The sequence below is a fragment of the Embiotoca jacksoni genome, unplaced genomic scaffold (genome assembly GCF_022577435.1).
Source record: "Embiotoca jacksoni isolate LCO1_2020_lvr unplaced genomic scaffold, fEmbJac1.0.p SCAF_8, whole genome shotgun sequence".
Taxonomy (NCBI): domain Eukaryota; kingdom Metazoa; phylum Chordata; class Actinopteri; family Embiotocidae; genus Embiotoca; species Embiotoca jacksoni.
Genome location: NW_027185436.1, coordinates 2,954,988 through 2,976,753, shown reverse-complemented (window position 1 = coordinate 2,976,753; position 21,766 = coordinate 2,954,988). Strand labels below are relative to the sequence as shown.

General features: G+C 41.7%; 1 protein-coding gene across 1 annotated transcript; it reads right to left on the bottom strand.

The window, feature by feature from the left end:
• Positions 1-318: 318 nt before the first annotated feature.
• On the bottom strand, positions 319-21,746 carry castor1 (cytosolic arginine sensor for mTORC1 subunit 1). Its single transcript, XM_069138742.1, has 9 exons — positions 21,403-21,746; positions 13,229-13,299; positions 10,102-10,295; positions 9,347-9,482; positions 6,062-6,185; positions 5,564-5,680; positions 5,151-5,233; positions 4,398-4,492; positions 319-1,408 (listed from the first exon to the last, which is right to left on the bottom strand). The coding sequence occupies exons 1-9, from the start codon at positions 21,558-21,560 to the stop codon at positions 1,337-1,339; spliced, it is 1,050 nt and encodes a 349-aa protein (XP_068994843.1). The 5' UTR covers positions 21,561-21,746; the 3' UTR covers positions 319-1,336.
• Between the last annotated feature and the right edge of the window lie 20 nt (positions 21,747-21,766).

The window sequence follows — 21,766 nt, the reverse complement described above, 5'->3', positions numbered from 1 at the left end:
TCTCATCCAAAAGGGAAAAGAACTTCGAGTTGGTGGCGTCAAATTTTCCTTTTAAAGCTGAGGCTGGTGAAGCATGATAAGTAAATTCCTAGGACATAATAGTTCTCCTTATCATCACGTCATTTGTTCCTTTCCTATTAAAACCACAAATGATCGTTATATTAATTTCATGCAGCTGAATCATGAGTGACGAATGACAGAAATCTCTCTCTGAGGTAGTCGATACTTGTTGGAAAGTCGTCTTGCAACAAACCCGCCTTCACAATATTCACTGCCTTCAGAATTTTACAACTAGCTCATGCTAAAGGCAACAAAGACTATTTTCAAATCAGTTTTATTGAATGAAGCAGCCCAAAAATTACAAATGTTTACAGAATACTTTTACTTCAAATTGTATAAAATGTAGTTGTACCAAAGAAAACATCTAGGTGGTATTAGCTAAATCAAGTTTATTGTGCAAATAACAAAACATAAGACATAGTGTTATTGACCTTGGGTAACATAATGGTTAAGAAATGTTGACCTCATGAAAAACAAAGAAGAAAAGAAACTGGCCATCCGTTTATCATTTGCAGTAGTTCTGATACACAAAAATCTGCACATTCTTCTCAAAACAAAATGAATGAGCCTTGTTGTCAAAAATACAAATCCTCAGTTTTCTTATCTTAAAAGCATTGTGCTCACAACTGCATTTCAAACTACACACTTTTAGTTTCACAAGAAAAGAAAAAACATGGCAATACTTGCTCATGGCCTTGGATTAAAAAAAAATGTTTAGACACATGGTGTTATGATATGAACACTACTGGAAGACTAAGTTGCGTGTTTATTTTAAATGTTAAAATGTATGCGAGTGTGTTTGGCCATGTGTGATGTTATAAACAATTCAGCTTCAGACCTCACACCATCAACACACATCTCGTCCTGTGTTAACAGAGAGAGAGAGAGAGAGTCTATCATAAATGTTCATGTCTGACTTTCTGCGTGTGAATTTGAATGTGGAGATGTGTTTGTGTTTGGAAGTGTATGTGTTCAGGAGTGTTTGTGGACTTGATGTGCACGTGTGAGCTCGGGGGCCCCCTGGGACTCAGTGCATCCTGCCTTGGACAGGCAGGACGGGGGGGGGCCTCACAGACAAACTGTGTGCACACCGCAGAAAAGCGCTTCTGGTGTTCATGGCAAATTTGTAGACGTTAATACTGCTGGCGATGCAGTGCTAATCTAGGCACAGAGTTAGCCTCCTTTCCTGCTGGCCTGCCCGCCTCCAGCCAGTGGAGCTGGAGCGAGGGGAGACATCCCGAGCCAGCATCATCCAGTCCAGTCGGTACTTCAGAAATCAGCTGGTGGCTGCTTCTTTCCTCTGGTGCTGGAGCATGTCTGTCACACTCACTATGTCCTCCTCGGGGACCTAGAAAAGACATGTGAAATCAGTGGTGCTAGATTTGATTATTTTTTTTTTTTTTTTTTTTTTAGCACAAAGTTGGTGTGTTTATAACGTTAATTGCGGTGAGCATATTAGCAAACATACAGTTACCTCAGGCTCCACTCAGCAGACATGGAACACCATTAGTATTCATTTGGAATTTAAAAGGTCACTAAATTACCTAGAAACCAAATAGTCTCTTTCTTTAACTGTGCATGATAACTTGCTAGTTGCTAACTGTGCCTGTCTGATGCCTGTTGCTGGGCAGGTAGCAAACAGTGGTTTTATCAGAGTTTTTAATTGAAAACAACTGTGTGTAAAAAACTTTCACGAGTATGTTGACAGTCAACAACAACAACAGTAAAGTTGCAGGTCATAATTCAGCTCAGTATCACGCCAAAGTGTGTAATACACCCATCAGTCCACTAGAGGATACCGTCTCAGTGTCACGTTTTGTCCCACCTTGGCGTGAAAAGAACACGCATGTATGACCAGGGTTAAAGGAAGAGATCATGTGACAAAGTACAACAGCAGTTCCAGACAATTTACTTAAAATGAGATAAGCGTAAGAAACACGAGTAATATAAAACAAATAAATACCAAACCAATGGATGAAAAACACGGACATGGAGCATTTTCTGCAGAATAAGGAGTTTTACCTACTTTTAGTTCAATAAGGTTTTGAATGCAGGACGTTTACTTGTAGTGGAGCTTTTTCACAGTGAGGTATTAGCAATTTTACTGGAGTAAAGAAGTGGAATACTTCTTCCACCACTGGTAAAATAGAATCAATTCCTCTTTCAGTAGTTTCCATGAACTTCTCTGCTGTTAACTTGAATTCCCCAAAGACTTTACTGAAGATAAAATGATTCTGATAAATTCACTGAAATATGAGCGGTGACCTCCCATCATCCTGTACGCACACGTTCTTTCACATGTTTTTGTGACACAGCTTTGTTCCTTTGCGTTTTAGAAAATGTCTTCTTCCATTTCTGTTGTTTCAACGACTGAAGAGCTTTTTAAAAACACTTCCATCCTTTTTCATTCTTCCTCTTTACAGGGCAAATTTTTTGAACAAAATTACAGAAAACACTCGACTGCCCATATACTTCCACTGGCATGCAATAGATGCGAGTTGTTGCTGTTGAGTTGCGAAGCAGAGATCCTCTTCCATGATTACATCTATTTACAAGGCAGCTGGAGCAAAGAATTTCTCAGAAGTGAACAAGTAGAGGTCATGATACTGTCACAGGTTATTTTTTAAAGTCGATGGAATTTTCTTTTTCTAGGTCTGTTTGTGGTTTCTGTTAATTATAGAATTTCATGACGTCGACAAAGTGCAACTCAGTAGGTGTCTGTGACTAACGCACTCAATGGTTGTGTCAAGCTCAATGACAAAAGTGCATTATAATCTCATTTCCAAAACATTGGAAAGGTGGGACGTGGGAAGAACCATTGAATACCTGAACACCCAAAGATTCAACACTATCAGGTTCACTTTTGATCATCCTTCTCCTTCTTTACCATTGATCCACATTTGATGACCATGCCCAATAACCAACCCCATTATTTTAGACTGAAATGTTCAAATACTTAAAATTTAGATGAAGAGAAGAGGGAAAACAGAACAATACACACTGTAATTTATTACTGGTCTACAGTGGATCTTTCCATTTTAACTTCAATGGTTTTGGGAAATGTCTTCACACTACAAAGCTATTGTTAAAGAGCTAGAGATAGGTGACAGAACTGTGAGTCCAGTGTATGTCAATGCTGAAGATGACAGTGAAAGAAACCACAAGACAGTCAACATAACCCTTTCTTTGTGCATTTCTTTGTAGAATGCACAGGTAAACCGGTGAACAATGCTTCTCTTATATTAGTGTAGGAGGGACGTTTGACTTTGTTGGGTCACGTACTGACAAACATTCTCTGATAAGTTTCGAGGTAAATTTCAAATGAATGAGCCAGATAAACTTTTCCAGGCAATTTTCAAGATAATTCAGGTGGCAGAAGTTACTCAATCAAACGATGTCAAAACAACCGCAGTGATAACAGTGTGTGGTAACAGAGAAAACGGCATCATTACTGAGATCAGGAAACCGCACAGCAACTATGGAGTCTCAGCTTCATATACAAAGTTAATTTGGAAATTGTAACACACCACAAAAACCTAGTCTTATATGGAGACACAAAAAGTTTGTGGTTTATGGCTTCTCGGGTTTGAAGATGTAATGAACATAATGAGCTTTGTAATAAAAACTCTTCATCTAACTCAGAGTCTAAATGGTACAAGTTGTTGGAATAAAACAGAAGGGCCAGCTTGATAAACGTAAAGTCTGTCAGTGACTGAGATGACATGTTTACAGCCTGGAACAGAAAACCGTTTTGGTATCTTAAAATCATTTTCCTGTTCATGACAACTATACAGGTGGTACATTTTTATATAACTCACCTGTTTAAATTGTATTGAGGCTTAAAGTTATGCATAATTAAGGGCGGGGCTGCTTTGAGTGATAGGTGGTGGACCATTACAGTTGGTGAGCTGCCTGCAGGTTTCAGCAATCAGGCTTCATTCGACCAGCCTCAGCTCCACCCAAGCACCACCTCTTTGCCCATGTTTGGATTAGCAGGAAGTAAGGTGGAGTCAGGCACCGCCAATATCATTTTATAACTTCCTTATGTACAAATGCATTTCTGCATTGCAGGATTTTTGAAATAATATACTTTAGTTATTTGATTAATTTTCAGCTTTACTTAACCTAAATAGCATTCTGTTTTAACTCTTTAGAGAAGCTTTCCTCAGTAAAAACATCCTCAAAATGATTTGGAATCAGCTGCCTTAAACTGGCTGAGTAAACCTTGCAGGAATGCTATTTAATGTGACGTATACTTGGTCTTTATCTGTCTACGTCTCCCCCATTAAGACAGAGCCACAGGGCCTGGACAATCCTGCAAAAAATGTTGGACTCACCAGAGCATGGTCGAAGCTGAAGGTGCTTATGTAATAGGCAGAGATGTCGCTGCCAGCGAGCGGCTGCGATATCTGGGCGACTATACCACATTCATCTAAAACACACAGAAAGAGTGCAGAAGAATTAGTATCATTAGTGCGATCATAATCAGGTGATATTCAAAATATAAAGATGCACTATGACAACATAAAAGCTCCAATTGTCTTTGTTTTAATTAACAAGCGTGTTAATTAAAAGTAAACAACAGACTCGAGTACAAAGAATGTTTCCTGTTTTCACCTCAACCGACAAAATAATGAATCATTTATTAAAAACATTAAAATCACATCTGCATCATCATTAAGGCTAAACAATGAGAACACGCACTTGAAATAAATGCACCTTCAACTGGTAAAACAAAGATTTTCAGTAGCTGTAAACTCGGCTGTCTGCTCTGTGTCACCAGATGATGATGACAAATCTCTGAGAAGTCTGTGAACGCATGTTTAAATCAGGGAATGAACATGATTAGCTCGCTACATGTGAGAAGTATGCAGCTGGTAATCTTAAGATTTTTCTATAGTTGGTCAGAGTTGAACTATTTGTAAAATCTGAACCCTTTCTGATGAAACACCAGTCAGACACCAAAACCACCTGATTAATCTCAAAAGGAGAAGCCGTTCTAAAGGAAGTTGGGACCGATTACTGATGTGCGCTAAACTCTATCGAGGAAAATGTTAAACTTGGAGGTATATAAAAGTAAGTGTTCCTACCAAAGCCCAGAGGCTGTCCCCCGATACGAACCATCCGCCACAGCTCCCCGGACGAGCTGGTGAAGAGGAGATCAGCAGGAAACCTAGGACACAAGGATTCAACACTGACTCTTCTCAAGCAAGTGAGTGCAAACATACACGGGACCAAGTCGGAGATCAATATCATTTTGTAGAAATCCTCAGGTACAAATACCGCTACAACATCAACGGTGAGCCAACAACGAAGTGTGTTCCAGTGCAACATCTGTTACGGTTTTACTGCTTATAGTCTGTATTCATATTGTTTGGACATAATGCAGGTGAACTGTATACAAGCCGTGCCTTCATATTGCAAAATATAGCTGGAGCACAAGTGTACATTTGCACACCGTCCGATGTGGGAGGGGTCAGCGTGAGAAAGTTCGACTGCTTACCGTCTCTGAGCCTCAGTGTCCATCACCAGTGAGATGTAGCCATCGATGAGGGAGAAGGAGAAGAACTTGATGCAGTCCAGGTCCTGGCTGGGAGATGACAGGGTTTCCTCTTTAGGACTAAAGAGGGAGACACGGTAAGCATGACAGCAAAATAAAAAATAAAAAATCCAAACAAATTCATACAACCATTTAAAAAAGGATGCAGTCATTTACAAAATGGATCAAATGCTCCAGATATAGTCAAATAAATTCAAACAATAGCAAAGAAACAAATAATGAATGAACCTTAAACTACTTAAAAAACAAATATAAAGGCTTTTTTAAAGAAATGATTATTAAATATTTGCTACTTATTCAAGTTTTCAAGAACCATGTCAGTAGACTAAAATGATTTGCAACGATAACCAATGTCAAGCCTCAAGTCTGAGCTTTGTATCTTGTGCTGCCATCTTGTGCCCCAGACAGGTACTGCAGCAGTGCAAGCAAACGGCATCTCACCTGCTGGAATAGAAGAGGACGTCGATGAGTGTGGTGGCGATGGACGGCAGTGTGTCCGGGTCCAGAGACATGACACAGAACTGGTTCTGGGGGATCAGCACCGGGTGAACTGTGGGTAGGATGGCTGGAGGGAAGGAAGGAAGGAAGGAAGGAAGGAAGGAAGGACAGGGACAGTGTTGGTTCATAAGACCAAAAAAAAACCCAATAAACAATGAAACACTATACAGAATGCTTCAAAAGGAGAATTTGTTCATTCTTTTAAGACCCTTGTAAAAATCACTTTAAAAGACGCACTTGTTGGTAACGATGTGTAAAGTACGTGAAAGCTACACGAGTAAAAGTACAGATATCTTACAAGAAAATAACTTTGGTCAAAGTCAAAGTCACAGATTAGAAAATTACTTCAGTGAAAGTCTTAAAGTATTAGATATGTACTTAAGTATCAAAAGAATTTTGCATTTGAGTTGATATTAAATTAAAAAAGCAAGCGGTCAGAATCTGGAGAATTTTGAAGTTTATTTTTTAAAAGCGACACTAATGCTGCCACTGTGGGTAAAAGTGAAAACCAGAATAGTTGCATATCTCCAGCATCTGCCAGGCTTGGGAACAGCAACTAAACCAAGGCTTTGGAAACACTCGATTGTATTTGCACATTAAAGTGATTTACCAAAGATGTAGCTTGCAAGCTAGGACCACTGATTCTCCAGACCTGCATGTGTGCAGTTTGTATCCTAAGATTTCAAATTTCTGCAGTTTTCTTTCTTTTTTTTTATAGTAACAAAGTTACCTAAGCTGCTTTGGGGAAATGCAGTAAAGTAAAAGTTAATGTTTTATTTAGGAAATGTAGTGGGTTAAGCGTTTATCATTTATTTAGGAAATGTAGTGGGGTAAGAGTGAAAGTTTACAGAAATATAAAAACTTAAGTGAAGTACTGTTACCTCCAAAAAAACACTAGTACTGTGAGGAAGTATTATTACTCTGTTACACAATGGATTCTTAGTGAAATTGAAGATTCTTTTATTCTCTGAACCTGTTTGTATTTCTGTTAAAAAACAAAAACAACAAACATGTTCTGCATTTTAAATAATATAAAAGTAGATTTAAAGACAGAGGAATTAGTCTAAAGTTTTACTTTGAAACCATCATGAAAACTGCAACAATACCGCTGTTATGTTTTTAAATGTACTCTTTTATGTTTTAGATAACAGTGGATCGCTGCATTTTAACCAAGACAGTTTTAGTGACGCACAAAGTTGTTGAATTTGCCAAACAAACCTAAAACATGAAGCTTTTCTTTTCGTAGCACCATCATGCAACATGCTCCCAAAACACTTTGCAACCCCCAAATAACACAGCAATGACACAAGGAACAAAAATCCCATTAAAAATATCAAAGTTAAAAAGTAGATGCAGTGTGATGCTCGGCACCCTTAAAGTAGACTGATAATCAATATCCAGTCTGATAGTGTGAGGAGTTAAACAGGAATGCTGTTCGTAGGTGTCGACATGATGCTGACGTCTTGGAGATCTAAAGATACGGCAGATTATGAAAGAGTGGAGACATTTTTATGCATGTTCTGACCTCATTGTACGGCATGTTCTGCGCTGTATGCTGATGTAAAAATAACTTCCTGTTCAGGACACGGCAGCTCAGTGCAGTGTTTCCTTCATGTCTGTAACCTGCTATGGACCGAGTCTATTTGCATTGTTTCATTATGTATTGTCACATATTGTTATGTTCAAGTCAAACAGGGACGGGTGTCCTTGGAAGGCCGGATGCACACTGACAATTTCACTGTTCTGGAGAATTTAACTTCCTCTTCATTCATTCCTATGTTGTAAAAATGTCTATTTATGTCCGTCTGTTTTTGTTTAGTGTTTTTTACGCCGAGAGCGAAGCTATAACCGGAGTCAAATTCCTTGTATGTGTCAACATACATGGACAATAAAGTGATTCTAATTCTGACAACAGCACAGTTGTAAAATATCCTTAAGGTCCAGCAGGGATCCGTACACAGGCCGCATCAAAGCGTTTCAAAAGTTTTGTAATCAGACCAAAGTGTGTAACACACTGGTCAGTCCTCTACAGGATACCGCCTCAGTGTCACGTTCTGCCTCGACTAGCCGCGAAAAGTGCACGCATGCATGAGCAGGGTCGAAGAAGGAAGTCATTTAACGAAGTACAAAGAGTGATAAAGTCCACATTAGGAGGTTGGGAATGATTTTGTGGAACAAACACAGGACTTTCACCTGGGGCATCCGTGTTTGAGCACACTAGAAAGCTAAATTTGGTGTGGGTTACTAACCATATGTCAAGTGAGGACAAGTAATTCATGATCTTTTTCTAAACCTAACCTATGGTTGGAGAATATAACGATGTCTTTTTATACTGTGATTTTGAGACTAGAAATAGTCTTGGGTTGATTTTGGATATTGTAATGTCATGACAGGCCATAATTGTTGTGTGTTCTTGGTTTTAAAGGCTGCATTACACTAAAGTGATGTCCTTTTCTGAACTGAGCTGTTACATTATCTGCCTTTATCCACTTTGTCATTATATCCATATTACTGATGATTTATTCAACAAAAAATCTCAATGTGTAAATATTTTTTGAAAGTATCATGCATGCAGTATCTAACCACGTGGTTTTTGCCATCTAAACATAAGGCACCTTACTTTTCACGCCTTAGCGAGGTAAAACGCGACACTGACTCGACATGCAGTAGTGGGCCGACGGGTGCATTTCAAACTTTGACGCATGATATCTAGAACGTGATATAGATTGATATATTGACCAGCCTAACTGTATATAAAATGCATTATGTACAAAATATTCATGGTTATGGCATATCTTTGGAGCTGTACATTAAATGTTTTTCCGAGTAGAGCTGCAGAAATATTACTTTAAGTGCCAGAGCGACGGCTACAGGACAGTCACTCCTGTTCTTTTCCAAACAGGAAACCAATGTCTAAAAACTGCCTGAAGATCTGCAGCACTGTCAGGGTGAAATGTTTGTATCCTTCTAAAGAGCTGCTTTTACACTTTTACTCGAGTTTATAAGTAATCTGACTTCCGTAACATACAGTTCTCTAACAGTCTGCTTTATGGCCTGGAACTGTGTTTTCAGGTCACATGGTGAGTAAGTGTTTGTTCAAAGATCCTGAAGGTGGTGCTAGAGGATCTTCCCTCCATCCTCTGGGAATGAGCTCGATCGAGAGGGGAGTGAACTCGTACCGGAGAGGACCGTGAATTCGTACCGGAGAGGACCGTGACCTGTCAGTACCTTCTTTGCCGTTCTTCTGGAGGCCGTTGGAAACATCCTGACAATGAACAGGGACCGACTCTCCTCCCACCTCCTTGTAGATATTGAACTCCTCCTCCAGAGTGCTGATGACTACAGACAGGTCTTTCTCCCTCACCTACACAACACAGATGTGGAACATACATATGTATGGTAAGATTTTTTTTTTTTAGATCTACGAAACATTTATATGCTCCTCAGTAAGCATTCTGTTTAAATATAGAACAGTATGCATGTATAATAAAGTCTACAATGTTGTTTCAAGGTCTGACACTGGCCCACTTTAAGGAAACACTTGAGCTCAACCAGCACGTCAAACATTAATATACTTGCTGACACAAACATCTGTTATTTTTGCCCACTTAACATTTTCACATGTAATACATCAACTAACTTTTTAGCACCATCAGCTTTGTCTGGATTTAATTCCTTAACTGCAAGATGGTGCCGGACAAACTGCAGACACTGGGACTTCTTTCGTCTGCCAGGCGCTCAGTAGGTGAAAGGCTTCACTGCAAGATTACAGGTCTGGATTTTGATGCATTTACAGAGTTTGAAAAAACTCCAAACGTCTCTAAACTATACAACAGTGAATAGCTCAGAGTGCCTCTTCCTTTTTAACGAGACGTGTGAAAGCTGATTAGACTGGAGTGGAATAGAGTGGAGCAAGTGTTTATAAACTAAAAAAAAAAAAAAAAAAAAAAAAAAAAAAAAAAGCTGAAGCAGATGGCACTCACAAGGATAAAGTCGGTCTGATAAGTGGAGAGCATGAAGACGGAGACGTGCTGCTGGGCAAGCGGCGCGATGACTGACTTGGCAATCTTGGTCACGCCGACAGCCTGGGAGCTGCTGGAGGCGTTGCCGTTGGAGGCCACGTTGAGCGGCAGCCAGATGGAGCTCTCTACCTGGAGGTGCTCCGAGGGCTGCAGCTCTGAGAGGCAACAGAGAAAGGAGAGAAAAGTCCGTCAGTGAGATTGGACCACAAAGTCAAAAGATGTCGCGATAACAGCCTGGAAACTTGATTGAAAAACCCAAGTTTTGGTGCGGTTCTGTATATTTGAGTGTGCAGGAGGTCCTAACAGTTTATCAGAATGTTTCCATTTAAACACTATAACGTAGGACTCAACCCTTCAAAACAGCTGCATGTTGTTATCTGTGTTACTGGGTGGGGTTTTCTCTAGTCTGAAAATGTTGTGTAACAATCGCAAAGATTCTTATTTACATAAAAGTCACTCGCTATTGTCCAATAAATTGACACAATTTTAACTGTCTGTGGCCCACTGGTGAAAGCCCCTGTACTTGCAGTATCACAAACATAATAAGCTGGGTGTCAGTGGTGACACTGCTGGGAAAATTCACAAGCAGTGAAAAGTTAGTGATGCGTTTTCCACAAGTGGTAACCCACCATAACATTATCCACTAGTTTGTGAACGGCTGTTATGAAGGCTTGAGTTGAGAATTTGGGCTGTCTGCAATCTGAGTTTTGTGAAGCCAGAAGTGACCACATGTGGACGAGCTGGGGAGGATCGAGAAGTGGATCTGACCGAATACGCCCGCCTAACTATACTGACAACCTGACTGCACCCCAGGCATGTCAATCAAACCAGGCACGCCCCCAAACATAGCTCTCTTTGAAGCCTAAAATGTAATTAATGATGGAATTATTTTCAGAGCGACCACCAGAGCACTCATCAGAAAGAGTGACTTTAGTAAATGACACCATAATAAAGTTGAATGGGAGTCTACAGGAGCAAGAGGTTTCTTTTGGAGCCAGCCCCTAAAGGCCGTCAGTGGTATTGCAATTGAACTGCAGGCTGGAGAGAACTGAGAGAATTATAGTTTGTACATAGTTCATTATGAACTTTGTTTTGCCCCGATATTGCTAACACTTTTGGGCCTTTGGAAAAATGTTGTATTGCTTCCATCAGTTTTACATTTTTGTGAAATAAATGATTATCATAATGCAGCTCCTTTTTGGATTTATGACGTTAAAAACGGTGTTATACTGCATACTGAAGTTCTTCCAACTTCTAGCCATGATTGTGCCATTTTCACAGAAGTGCAGGACGTGTTGGTGCAGAGAAAAATGAGCCTACAGGGAGAAATAATGTGACAGGAGCCAAAAAAAAACAAAACTGCTCTGGGTTCAGACCATCAATGTAAAAGATCCCATTTAATAAAGCGTTTAAGGTCGGTATCTCATCAGAACTTTCTGTTGCCGATGATAGATCTGTATGTTCGTGAGGCTGTAAACTATGAGACAGTTTTAAGTAACTACTTCCTGTTGTTGCTGCTCACTATAACATACATACACTTCCTCTCCCCCTCATGCCGTCTCCTTCTTTGTCATCATGACCCAAAACACCCCGCTATTCATAACGCAGAGTGAATATTATGCCCAGGAGAGGCCAACAGCACCAACACCAAGATGCTTGGCTGTAGAGTGTGATTTCATATCTGTGCATTTATAGGCTCGGACACATCGGTCGTAGGCGGCTATAAGGAAGTGTCTAAGTTCCCATAAGTTGACCTCTCAGAATGTGTGCCTGCTCTTTGTCCCAAAACAAGACCGAAGTATCTGAAACATGTACTTCCAGGAAGTAAACAAGATTTTGAAAGAAAGAGGTAGTGAGACTTAGGAAGTGCACACAGAACGCTTTTATCTTTTATTAAAAACAAGCAACTGCCGTTCAGCTATCTAAAAGCATTACCGATTGACATCTACCTCCCGCAGTAAATGCTTCTTTTTCCTTTTTCTGGATTCTCCTTCACACACGGCTCTGCTTGACATAATGTGTCACAGACAGCCCCTTGTGGCTTAGCTACCACGGCGTTCACCTCTTAAAATAGGCACTCGGTTAGAAGGAGAGCAAAGGAGGCAGAGTAGCGGAGCGCCCGGAGGCGATATATGCCTTTAACATCTACAGCTGAGTGAGGACGAGGAGTGGATGGGACGGGGACATGGACGACAGACGTGCAGTCAGACAGTAAATACATTCAGAATAACCTTTGTTTTTTAGAGTGATCTGATTTTTCAGTGTAAAATATATAAAGGTAGATACCTATTAACACTAACCAAAGACCAAACCAATGCCTAACCAACACAAAAATACACAGTATTTTTAAACCATCTTCAGAACACCCTAAAAGTTGTGTTTTTGTAAGCCGACCTTTGCTTCCAATAAATTCAAAAGACGGTCATTTTTTTAATCCAAAAGAAGACAAGTGGATCTATTTTTCATAAAGTTGAAAGTCATAGGAACTAAATGGCAAGATGAACTAAAATGCACAAAAAAAACCCTTTTATATCCTGCAATCCTCTGTTTTTGATGCTTTATGCTGAAGACACGAGAGGCAACATGTCTAACAATGGTTTAACCTTCTTTGAACATAATACTCGCTCACAGATGAGAGAAATTATACCAGTGAAAATATTCAACACCAAATTGGAAGTCGGGCAAATCTGCACTCTGTTTTTGAGGGGACATGGAGAGCACTGCCTTGCTCTCTCGTACTTCACGAGTCCACAAGACTCATTTTCTTGAAAGTATATCTTGTACAGCTTTTTTCTCCCCACATGCTGGTGGTCTACACCCACCTACCATGTGAGGTCTGTAAGGGGGAGCAAGGAAGGAAGGAAGGAACATCAATCATTTTCTGTTTGGTAGAAAATTAACTGTACATTAATTTCCTGTACTCTAGCTGCCAAATACTTCACTACAACAAGACAAGTATATCAAGTATATACAGTAGTGTACACTTAGTGATATCCGTACATAGGGAGCAGTTGGTTTTAGAGTATCGGAACACAAACTACTTCCTGATCAAAGTGATGAAAGATGTAAATTCACGACGGTGTTGTACCTTTGAATCCCTCCTCGTCGAGGACGACTGTGTAGTTCTCCGGTGTCTCAGTCAGACTAAAAAACTTGCATCTAAAACACAAATGAAGAGAGACATGGGGTTAGAAAAAGAGAAAACATGAATGGCAAGAGGTAAGACGGAGAAAAGAAAGAGAGTGAGCATGAAAGAACAGTTCTATTCATTTGCAACCAAGAAAAAGCGGTTCAGATTTTCATAACAACAGTTTCCAGGAATCAAGTCAATGGGGTTCTCCAAAATGTAGGCTTCGGGACTGGCTGTCACTCAATTAGCGCGAGCCCAAAGCTCAGTGTTACGCCTGCGTCACTCCTTTGTCTATAGCCAATGGTGGGTAACGCACCAAACTGGGGCACTGCTTTGGTAAACAACTGCTCCATTCGAGGAAAGTCTGGGCAACACAATTTTAAATGAAAAAATGGTCAGCTTCTGAGTTCACTGGATCGTATATATACACACACACATCTACTACGTGGAAATCATGTCCATAACGCGATGACTTGTCTCTGCACGAGTACCACCATCCTCTTATTCTGAGAGAAGAGGCCATATTCATTAAATATTTGAAAAGGCTGCAGTTTTGTCAGCTGACGCGAACCAATGGGGTTAAAATTTTTACAAAGAAAAGACAGGAAAAAGAGCAGCTGGCATCAAGCAGGTCAGAACATCGATTATCATTTACACTAATTTTCTCATCATGCTTGGGGCCAAAATGCATTTTCTTTAAAGGCTGATGCTTGGTCAGGCCAGTATTCAGTCCTTCTGAATGTTGTCTTTGTGAAATGTTTAAAAAGGGTAGCAGGGGAACGAGGGGGGACAAAAGTAAATAGGCCCATGGGATTGGGTACGGTTCAAAGAAAAAACTGGGCAGTGAACACACATTTTCTTGGATGACAAAAACTTTTGAGGAAATTTGTACTTCAAATAAAGTTTCTGAATGGGTGAAATGCCTCTTGTTCTACAGCCAACAGAAATTTCATGGAAAAATAACAACAACAAGACTGAGAGCAGAATTATGGGGCGAGCAGTAGGCAGAGAGAACTGACCATCTTGATCACTTGGACATCTTCACTGGCCGGTTTTCACTTTCGGCTTGGTTCAAACTGCTGAGACCTTCGATGTTTAGGCTGTTGTGGCTTTTTCACTTTCTGGGGAAAACTTCAAGCGTCAATACTCCTACTCAATATACCGTAGTTAGAACACTTCGAAAGGCCGTTTTCACACCAGAAATTTCAGACCAAGTTCCAAACAGAGGTTCATGTTTTTGTTACATTGAAATACCTTTGACCCAGTTAAGATTTCAAACAAAGCAAACCAGGGTCCAGTTTGATCCGGACTGAGACCACCTGTTTTGGTCCAGAACGGGGTCCGAGGTACCTTTCACAACTGCTATTTTAATTCAAACACACAATAAAAAAAAAATAGCAGTTTAGATGAGTTCTTTTGGATTCTGGGTCCAAATAAAATAAATTCAGCAACTATAGCACAAATTGGGATCAAGCTCGGAGTCGCACCCCTGACGAGGTTAGTTTCCACAGCAATGCCAGCTGAAATGCCCTTTGTTGTAGTGAGTTAGATCATATCTGTCCGTTAAATAGTGACCATGAACCATGAAACAATTAGCTCAGCATAAGGATAGGAAACAAGGGGAATGCACCTGTCACCACCTTCAAATCTCACTATAGCTGCTGTATCTCAGTAATCTCTCTGTAATGTGTTATGATACATTTCATTTTCTCATCTAATTCTTGGCAAATTTACCAAATTGTTGCACTATTGCTTTACATGTACTAATTCCTTGGTTATAATGCTCATCTTTGTTTCATGTAGTTTTTATATTTAGGCAGATAAAATAAGTACTTAAACTTCAAAAACTAAATCCGTTAACTTTTCTTTGGATACTGTAAATCTCTGTAAGGCAACAAAAGATGGCATTTGAGCCTCAAGAGGACATGTACACTAAGGGATGATGGATGAAGAGAGGAAATTCAAAATACCACCTGCATTATGGCTCTAATAGCCGTAAGAAATCACAGGCCTTTATTGCCGAGTTAGTAAGGTTTTAATTTGTGGTACGGAGAAGATACACGATCATTCAGATTACTTTTCTTTGTTTTCTTTGAATCCTTAAACGGGAAGCGCTACGTATTCCTGTTTTCTTAAAATATCTCAGTGAAAACACACCTTCCTCTCCCACTGCTTATCAGTCAGCTTGGGTATTACAGCAGAAGCCTGAGTTAGACCGGCAAAACACTTGACTCAGCAAAAAGTAATCCCCGCCATGAAATGGGACTATCACGCCACCGAGAGACAAAGAGAGAGACTGAGAGAGAACGCCAACTACCAGCTGTGCTCGTGAGCTCAGCCGGCCCATTGTGTTATAATACTCCTCTCATTTCCTGTCGATCCTTCACCTTCCTCTGCTTGCAGTTTCCTGCAGGTAGTGTGTGTGCGTCGAGCAACTATACTGCAAGTGCGAATGATCAAGTGTGGAGCTTTGTTTTAGGAGAAAGCCCCTGATATTATGTCTGTGAGCGAGCCAAACCTCAGCAGCATGTTGATGGCTGTCAAGCAACCTCAGGGAAATCTATCTGTGAAACAACAGTGCATGCAGTGGTGTGAAAAAGTGTTTGCCCCCTTCCTGATTTCTTATTTTTTTGCATGTGTGTCACACTTAAATGTTTCAGATCATCAAACAAATTTAAATATTAGTCAAAGATAACACAAGTAAACACAAAATGCAGTTTTTAAATGAAGGTTTTTATTATTAAGGGAGAAAAAAAAAATCCAAACCCACATGGCCCTGTGTGAAAAAGTGTTTGCCCCCTCCTGTTAAAACATAACTTTAACTGTGGTTTATCACACCTGCGTTCAATTTCTCTCACCACACCCAGGCCTGATTACTGTCACACCTGTTCTCAATCAAGAAATCACTTCAATAGGACCTGCCTGACAAAGTGAAGGAGACCAAAAGATCCTCAAAAGATAGACATCATGCCGAGATCCAAAGAAATTCAGGAACAAATGAGAAAGAAAGTAATTGAGATCTATCAGTCTGGAAAAGGTTATAAAGCCATTTCTAAAGCTTTGGGACTCCAGCGAACCACAGTGAGAGCCATTATCCACAAATGGAGAAAACATGGAACAGTGGTGAACCTTCCCAGGAGTGGCCGGCCGACCAAAATTACCCCGAGAGAGCAGCGACGACTCATCCGAGAGGTCACAAAAGACCCCACGACAACATCCAAAGAACTGCAGGCCTCACTTGCCTCAATTAAGGTCAGTGTTCATGACTCCACCAGAAGAAAGAGACTGGGCAAAAATGGCCCGCATGGCAGAGTTCCAAGACCAAAACCACCGCTGAGCAAAAAGAACATTAAGGCTCGTCTCATTTTTGCCAGAAAACATCTTGATGATCCCCAAGACTTTTGGGAAAATACTCTGTGGACTGACAAGACAAAACTTTTTGGAAGGTGTGTGTCCCGTTACATCTGGCGTAAAAGTAACACCGCATTTCAGAAAAAGAACATCATACCAACAGTAAAATATGGTGGTGGTAGTGTGACGGGCTGGTTTGCTGCTTCAGGACCTGGAAGACTTGCTGTGATAAATGGAACCATGAATTCTACCGTCTACCAACAAATCCTGAAGGAGAATGTCCGGCCATCTGTTCGTGACCTCAAGCTGAAGCCAACTTGGGTTCTGCAGCAGGACAATGATCCAAAACACACCAGCAAGTCCACCTCTGAATGGATGAAGAAAAACAAAATGAAGACTTTGGAGTGGCCTCGTCAAAGTCCTGACCTGAATCCTATTGAGATGATGTGGCATGACCTTAAAAAGGAGGTTCGTGCTGGAAAACCCTCCAATGTGGCTGAATTACAACAACTCTGTAAAGATGAGTCGGCCAAAATTCCTCCACAGCTGGAAAAGACTCATTGCAAGTTATCGCAAACACTTGATTGCAGTTGTTGCTGCTCAGGGTGGCCCAACCAGTTATTAGGTTTAGGGGGCAAACACTTTTTCACACAGGGCCATGTGGGTTTGGATTGTTTTTTTCTCTCTTAATAATAAAAACCTTCATTTAAAAACTGCATTTTGTGTTTACTTGTGTTCTCTTTGACCAATATTTAAATTTGTTTGGTGATCTGAAACATTTAAGTGTGACAGACAAGCAAAAAAATAAGAAATCCGGAAGGGGGCAAACACTTTTTCACACCACTATATTTTGGCTTCCTGTTTGCAGATGAGACAGACACGATGCCTCACCTAAGCATCTATTCATTACAGAATACGGACAGATGCTGGAAAGCCATTTGCCTAACGTTGATTCTACAATCACACACACGGTCTCTGAAGCATTTACCTACAATCCCAACATCACTGGACTTCTTATGAAGTCAAGAGGAACAGGAAACTCGACGTCTGTTCTGCAGAAGTGCAATGTATATTTTCCTCCCATTTCCTTTGAAAAAATGAATCAGCTCAACCAATGTAAGCTTTTGTTGTGCAACTGCCTTTAAATACATTCCCAGAAAAGATGAAACAACGACAAAAACTACAATCTTGTCCTCATCGTCTCCAAAAAGTCTGCAATCCCTGAGGAAGAAGAGATTATCACCAACCCTCCTTTTCCATGTTGCCTAAAAACCAAGTCTACGACATAATCAGCCTTTACACTTCACAGAATCAATAAATAACACCGACTCTCATCAAATGTTTGAACAGCACTCTGTAACAATGACACGTGTGATTGCTGTTGCAGTAAGTTGGAAAAAAATAAACTCCTTCTATTGAAGCAAAAAAAGGAAGACGAAGAGGAGGAGGCGGAAAATAAGCAAAAGAGACGAGGGAGCAACAGGTAGCGAGGGAGCGGGAAGTCTGCAGCTGCACAAAACAAGCGGTAGCGGCGGTTAGGGTGTGAGGGGGGTGAGAGGAGGGAGGTGTGTTGGGGGGTGGGGGGGTGTCTGCAAGTGATGCTCCAGCTGAGGAAACACGATAAGAGCAGAATAAAACTGATGTTGAAGTAGGAGGAATGAGCCTCGAGCTGTCTCAGCAGGCCACATCATCATACGTTCGCAACTTACTGAAAAAAAAAAAAAAACAATCAAAACATTTCTCTGTTTTTTTCCCTACAGAACAATCAGGAGTTGTTGCTGTTGTTTTGTTAATCTTGAAATCCTGTTGCCTGTTATTAGAAGAGGGGGTGGGAGGGTGGGTCCTGTGTAAACAAGAGGAGCCAGAGCCCCGACCTTCACAAGGAACCGAGGCAGACAAGTGGAAAGCTCCCAACTGGGTTTCTGGCTCGGCCGAGGCATTGTTCCTACCCCACGCTCTCGTTAGTTAGCGGCCGCAGAGAAGAAAGGAGGACTGTGTGGTGCCTGCAGGGTCATACATCCACGGCACAGGGAGACCGACACACTGGCCCGATGCTGGGCTTTGATTAGTGCCACACCCATTAGGCCGAAACAACAACCAACGACAATGCCAGACTACAAACACGCAGCTGGGAAACTCATGGTGAAAATGTCCTCAGCCGTGGAGGGAAGGTTCATCTCTGTCCTTTGGTGTTTGATAGAAGCGACCGGCTGTGATGCACACATACCAGCCCCGTGTCCTTGCCACAGCCTGCAATACACCCGCCAGTCCACTAGAGGGCAGCGTGGTTAAAAGAGCAGACTTTCATGCGGGAGGCCAGGGTTCAACTCACCAGAAAGTGACATGGATTGGTTTAAAGAAATCTTTTCCTTGGTGACACCGAGCGGTTACCAACCGTGACGTCAACCATCGGTTTGTAAACTGCTGTTCTGAAGCCTCGCGTTTAGCATTTTGGTCGTCGCCATCTTGCTATTTTGGAGCCAGAAGTGACCATATTTGGACGAGCTAGGGAAGAGAAGGGGGTGGATCTCATTCGATCTGATTGGGAACCCAAGGGCACTATGCCCCGCCCACCTATAGCGGAAACCTGACTGCACCACAGGCCTTTCAATCGAACAGACACGCCCCCAAACATACTAGAAGCCTAAAATCAAATTAATGATGGAATTATTTTCAGATGGAACAACAGGAAGAAGGAGTGACTTTAGCGAATGACACAATCATGACTTGCGGGAAAAAGTTATTGACTTTGTAATTCATGAGAGAAGTTGAATGGGAGTCCATGGAGCCTTTTTGGAGCCAGCCTCTAGTGGCCCTTGGTGGTATTGCAGCTCAAAGCACTACAGCATTAGCCTCTTTTTTTCAGACCCGGAAGCTACGTCGGCTTTTATATACAGTCTGCGGGTGAGAAAAGGCTCCGACACTCACACAGTACCATACAGTGGACTGGCGCGTGTATTACACCCATTTACATGCATCTCAAATGCAAACAGTACCAACCTGACCCTAAATCAAATGTTCTCACCTGTGAGGGCATTTGACGTCCATCATATCATAAAATGTTCTCATGCTATGTTCCAGTAACTGTAAACTGAGCTGATCTTCACTAACTAACGGTGTAGGTGACACTAGGCAGTACGCCATGATATCGGAGTTCCCATTTAGACAAGGCAAGTCTGCTTTTATCCTCTGCACCACACGTGTACATGGAAAGCTCCAGTTACCGCTGATGTTGAAGGGGAATCTACCTTCTAACAATTTGTGCTGCTTCGAGTGACTACCTCCTTAACATTCTGCTCAGAGCGGCTTTCAAATCACTCGGCGTGGGGAGTTGTTCTCTAATGAATAGCAGAGGCCTGACTGAAGGAGAAGGCTGAAACCATCCAGGCCAATCTGTGTCTTCCTCCCCTTTTTGCTCCTAGATTTGTTTTGAGTCGCCAAGAACTCAATTCTCTCCGCCACTCCTCATTCCGCTTCACCTATGGTTAGACCTATAAAGAACAGGAAAAACAAGGCAAAACACACGCTGCAGTATGACGACACAACCTCAACGCATGAACAACAACAACATGCTAAAAAAAAAACCAGAGCAGCCTGTTAATCCAAGGAAGCGAAGCCTGCGTTCTTTTTCTGGTTGATTCTGGACTCGGCCTGTTCGAATGAAAATGTAGGCTCATACCTTTCAAATGAAATCCACTGTAAATCTGCAGACGTGTTTTTATTCACCTTCCTGACATAATTACATGGACATCTATGTATCATTCACAAAGGCTGGTTATTTGTATAGTGTGTGCAAGTCATCATGACACGACGAGTGCGTTTGGTCTGAACATGTCAAAAGCTATTGTGTTGCCCAATACTGTGATCAACGATGGAGGCATGAAGATGAACAAGACATATTACATTTATTTCCCCCGTGTCAGGAAGTAGAAATGTGCCTCCCCAGATGGTGATCCCTATGTGGGCATGTATGGGCAAGCTCTGCTGCCTCATTATTAAAGGGCTATTCTGTAACTTAATACACATACATCATAAAGGATCCCGACTTGCGGCATCATCAAGCACAAAGGCTGATGAGAGAATGAAAATCTTCCCTGAAGCTTCACGGTGGGAGCAGTAGCTGAGCCCCTGCCCGGCCTGTATCATGGTGGCTGGAAGACAGATGTTGAGCTCCTCTTCTGGCCTCGCATGTGCGGGGCAGCCAGAGGTACAAACAATTACATAACAATGGGAGGATATCCAGGGATTGCCTGAAAACGGATCTGAATGCCAACATGAGATGTGGACAACTTGCAAACTGGATGCTGAACAAATGGAGGTCAGGTGTCAGCTGAAAAGACAGGCTCCCACCAAAGCAGACAAGCACACTGCAGTTTGATTAATGCTGATGCTTGGTGGGAGCCGTGGGCATTCAAAGTCATTCATGCATATATTTTACAGGACCACAATATAAAAGCATACAAGAGGGAATTCTGTTGGCTTAACTGCAGCAGGGTTGTTGGTTGTTTTTTTTGGTGCAAGTATGACCTCCTTTACAAGGGAAATATGCAATCATTAGTCAGAAGTCAAAACTACTGGGAGTGTTTCCAGTCACATGCATCGCAGTGTATCATTCACGGAGGCAGAACTGGGCATGCACAGGCAGATAGCCCAAGAATGGCTCGGCCACCCGGTGAATGACGAGGCGCTGGGGGTTATCTCGTATATCCGTACTGGATTACCAGGCTGATTCACAACAGGAGCGGCACAGCCATCTGGGCCCGATCAGCGAGTCCTCTTACCGTGTCCGGTTCCGGAGAAATATCAGTTTGATCAGGGGGTGTGTGAAGTTCACCAGCCCGTTCTTGGCTATGCTGGTGACCCGCAGCCTGTGGTCCAGTATGTGCAAGTCCATGCTCCTGGTAGAGAGCGGTGTCTCTCCACTGCTCTGTGTGTGCATGCGGCGGAGAAAACGCCTTCCTTAGCAGCTCTGCTATGGCTCGATAGCATTCAAATGTTAAATACAGGCCCGTGTGATGAGCATTACCGACAACTAAAACAGCCCCGCGTCCCGCTGCGCTCGTCTCACAAGCCGAAAAAACATCCGACTCGATGTGATTCCAGCTCCGCTGAACTGCTGTGTATTCAAATAAAAGGCCAGCCCGA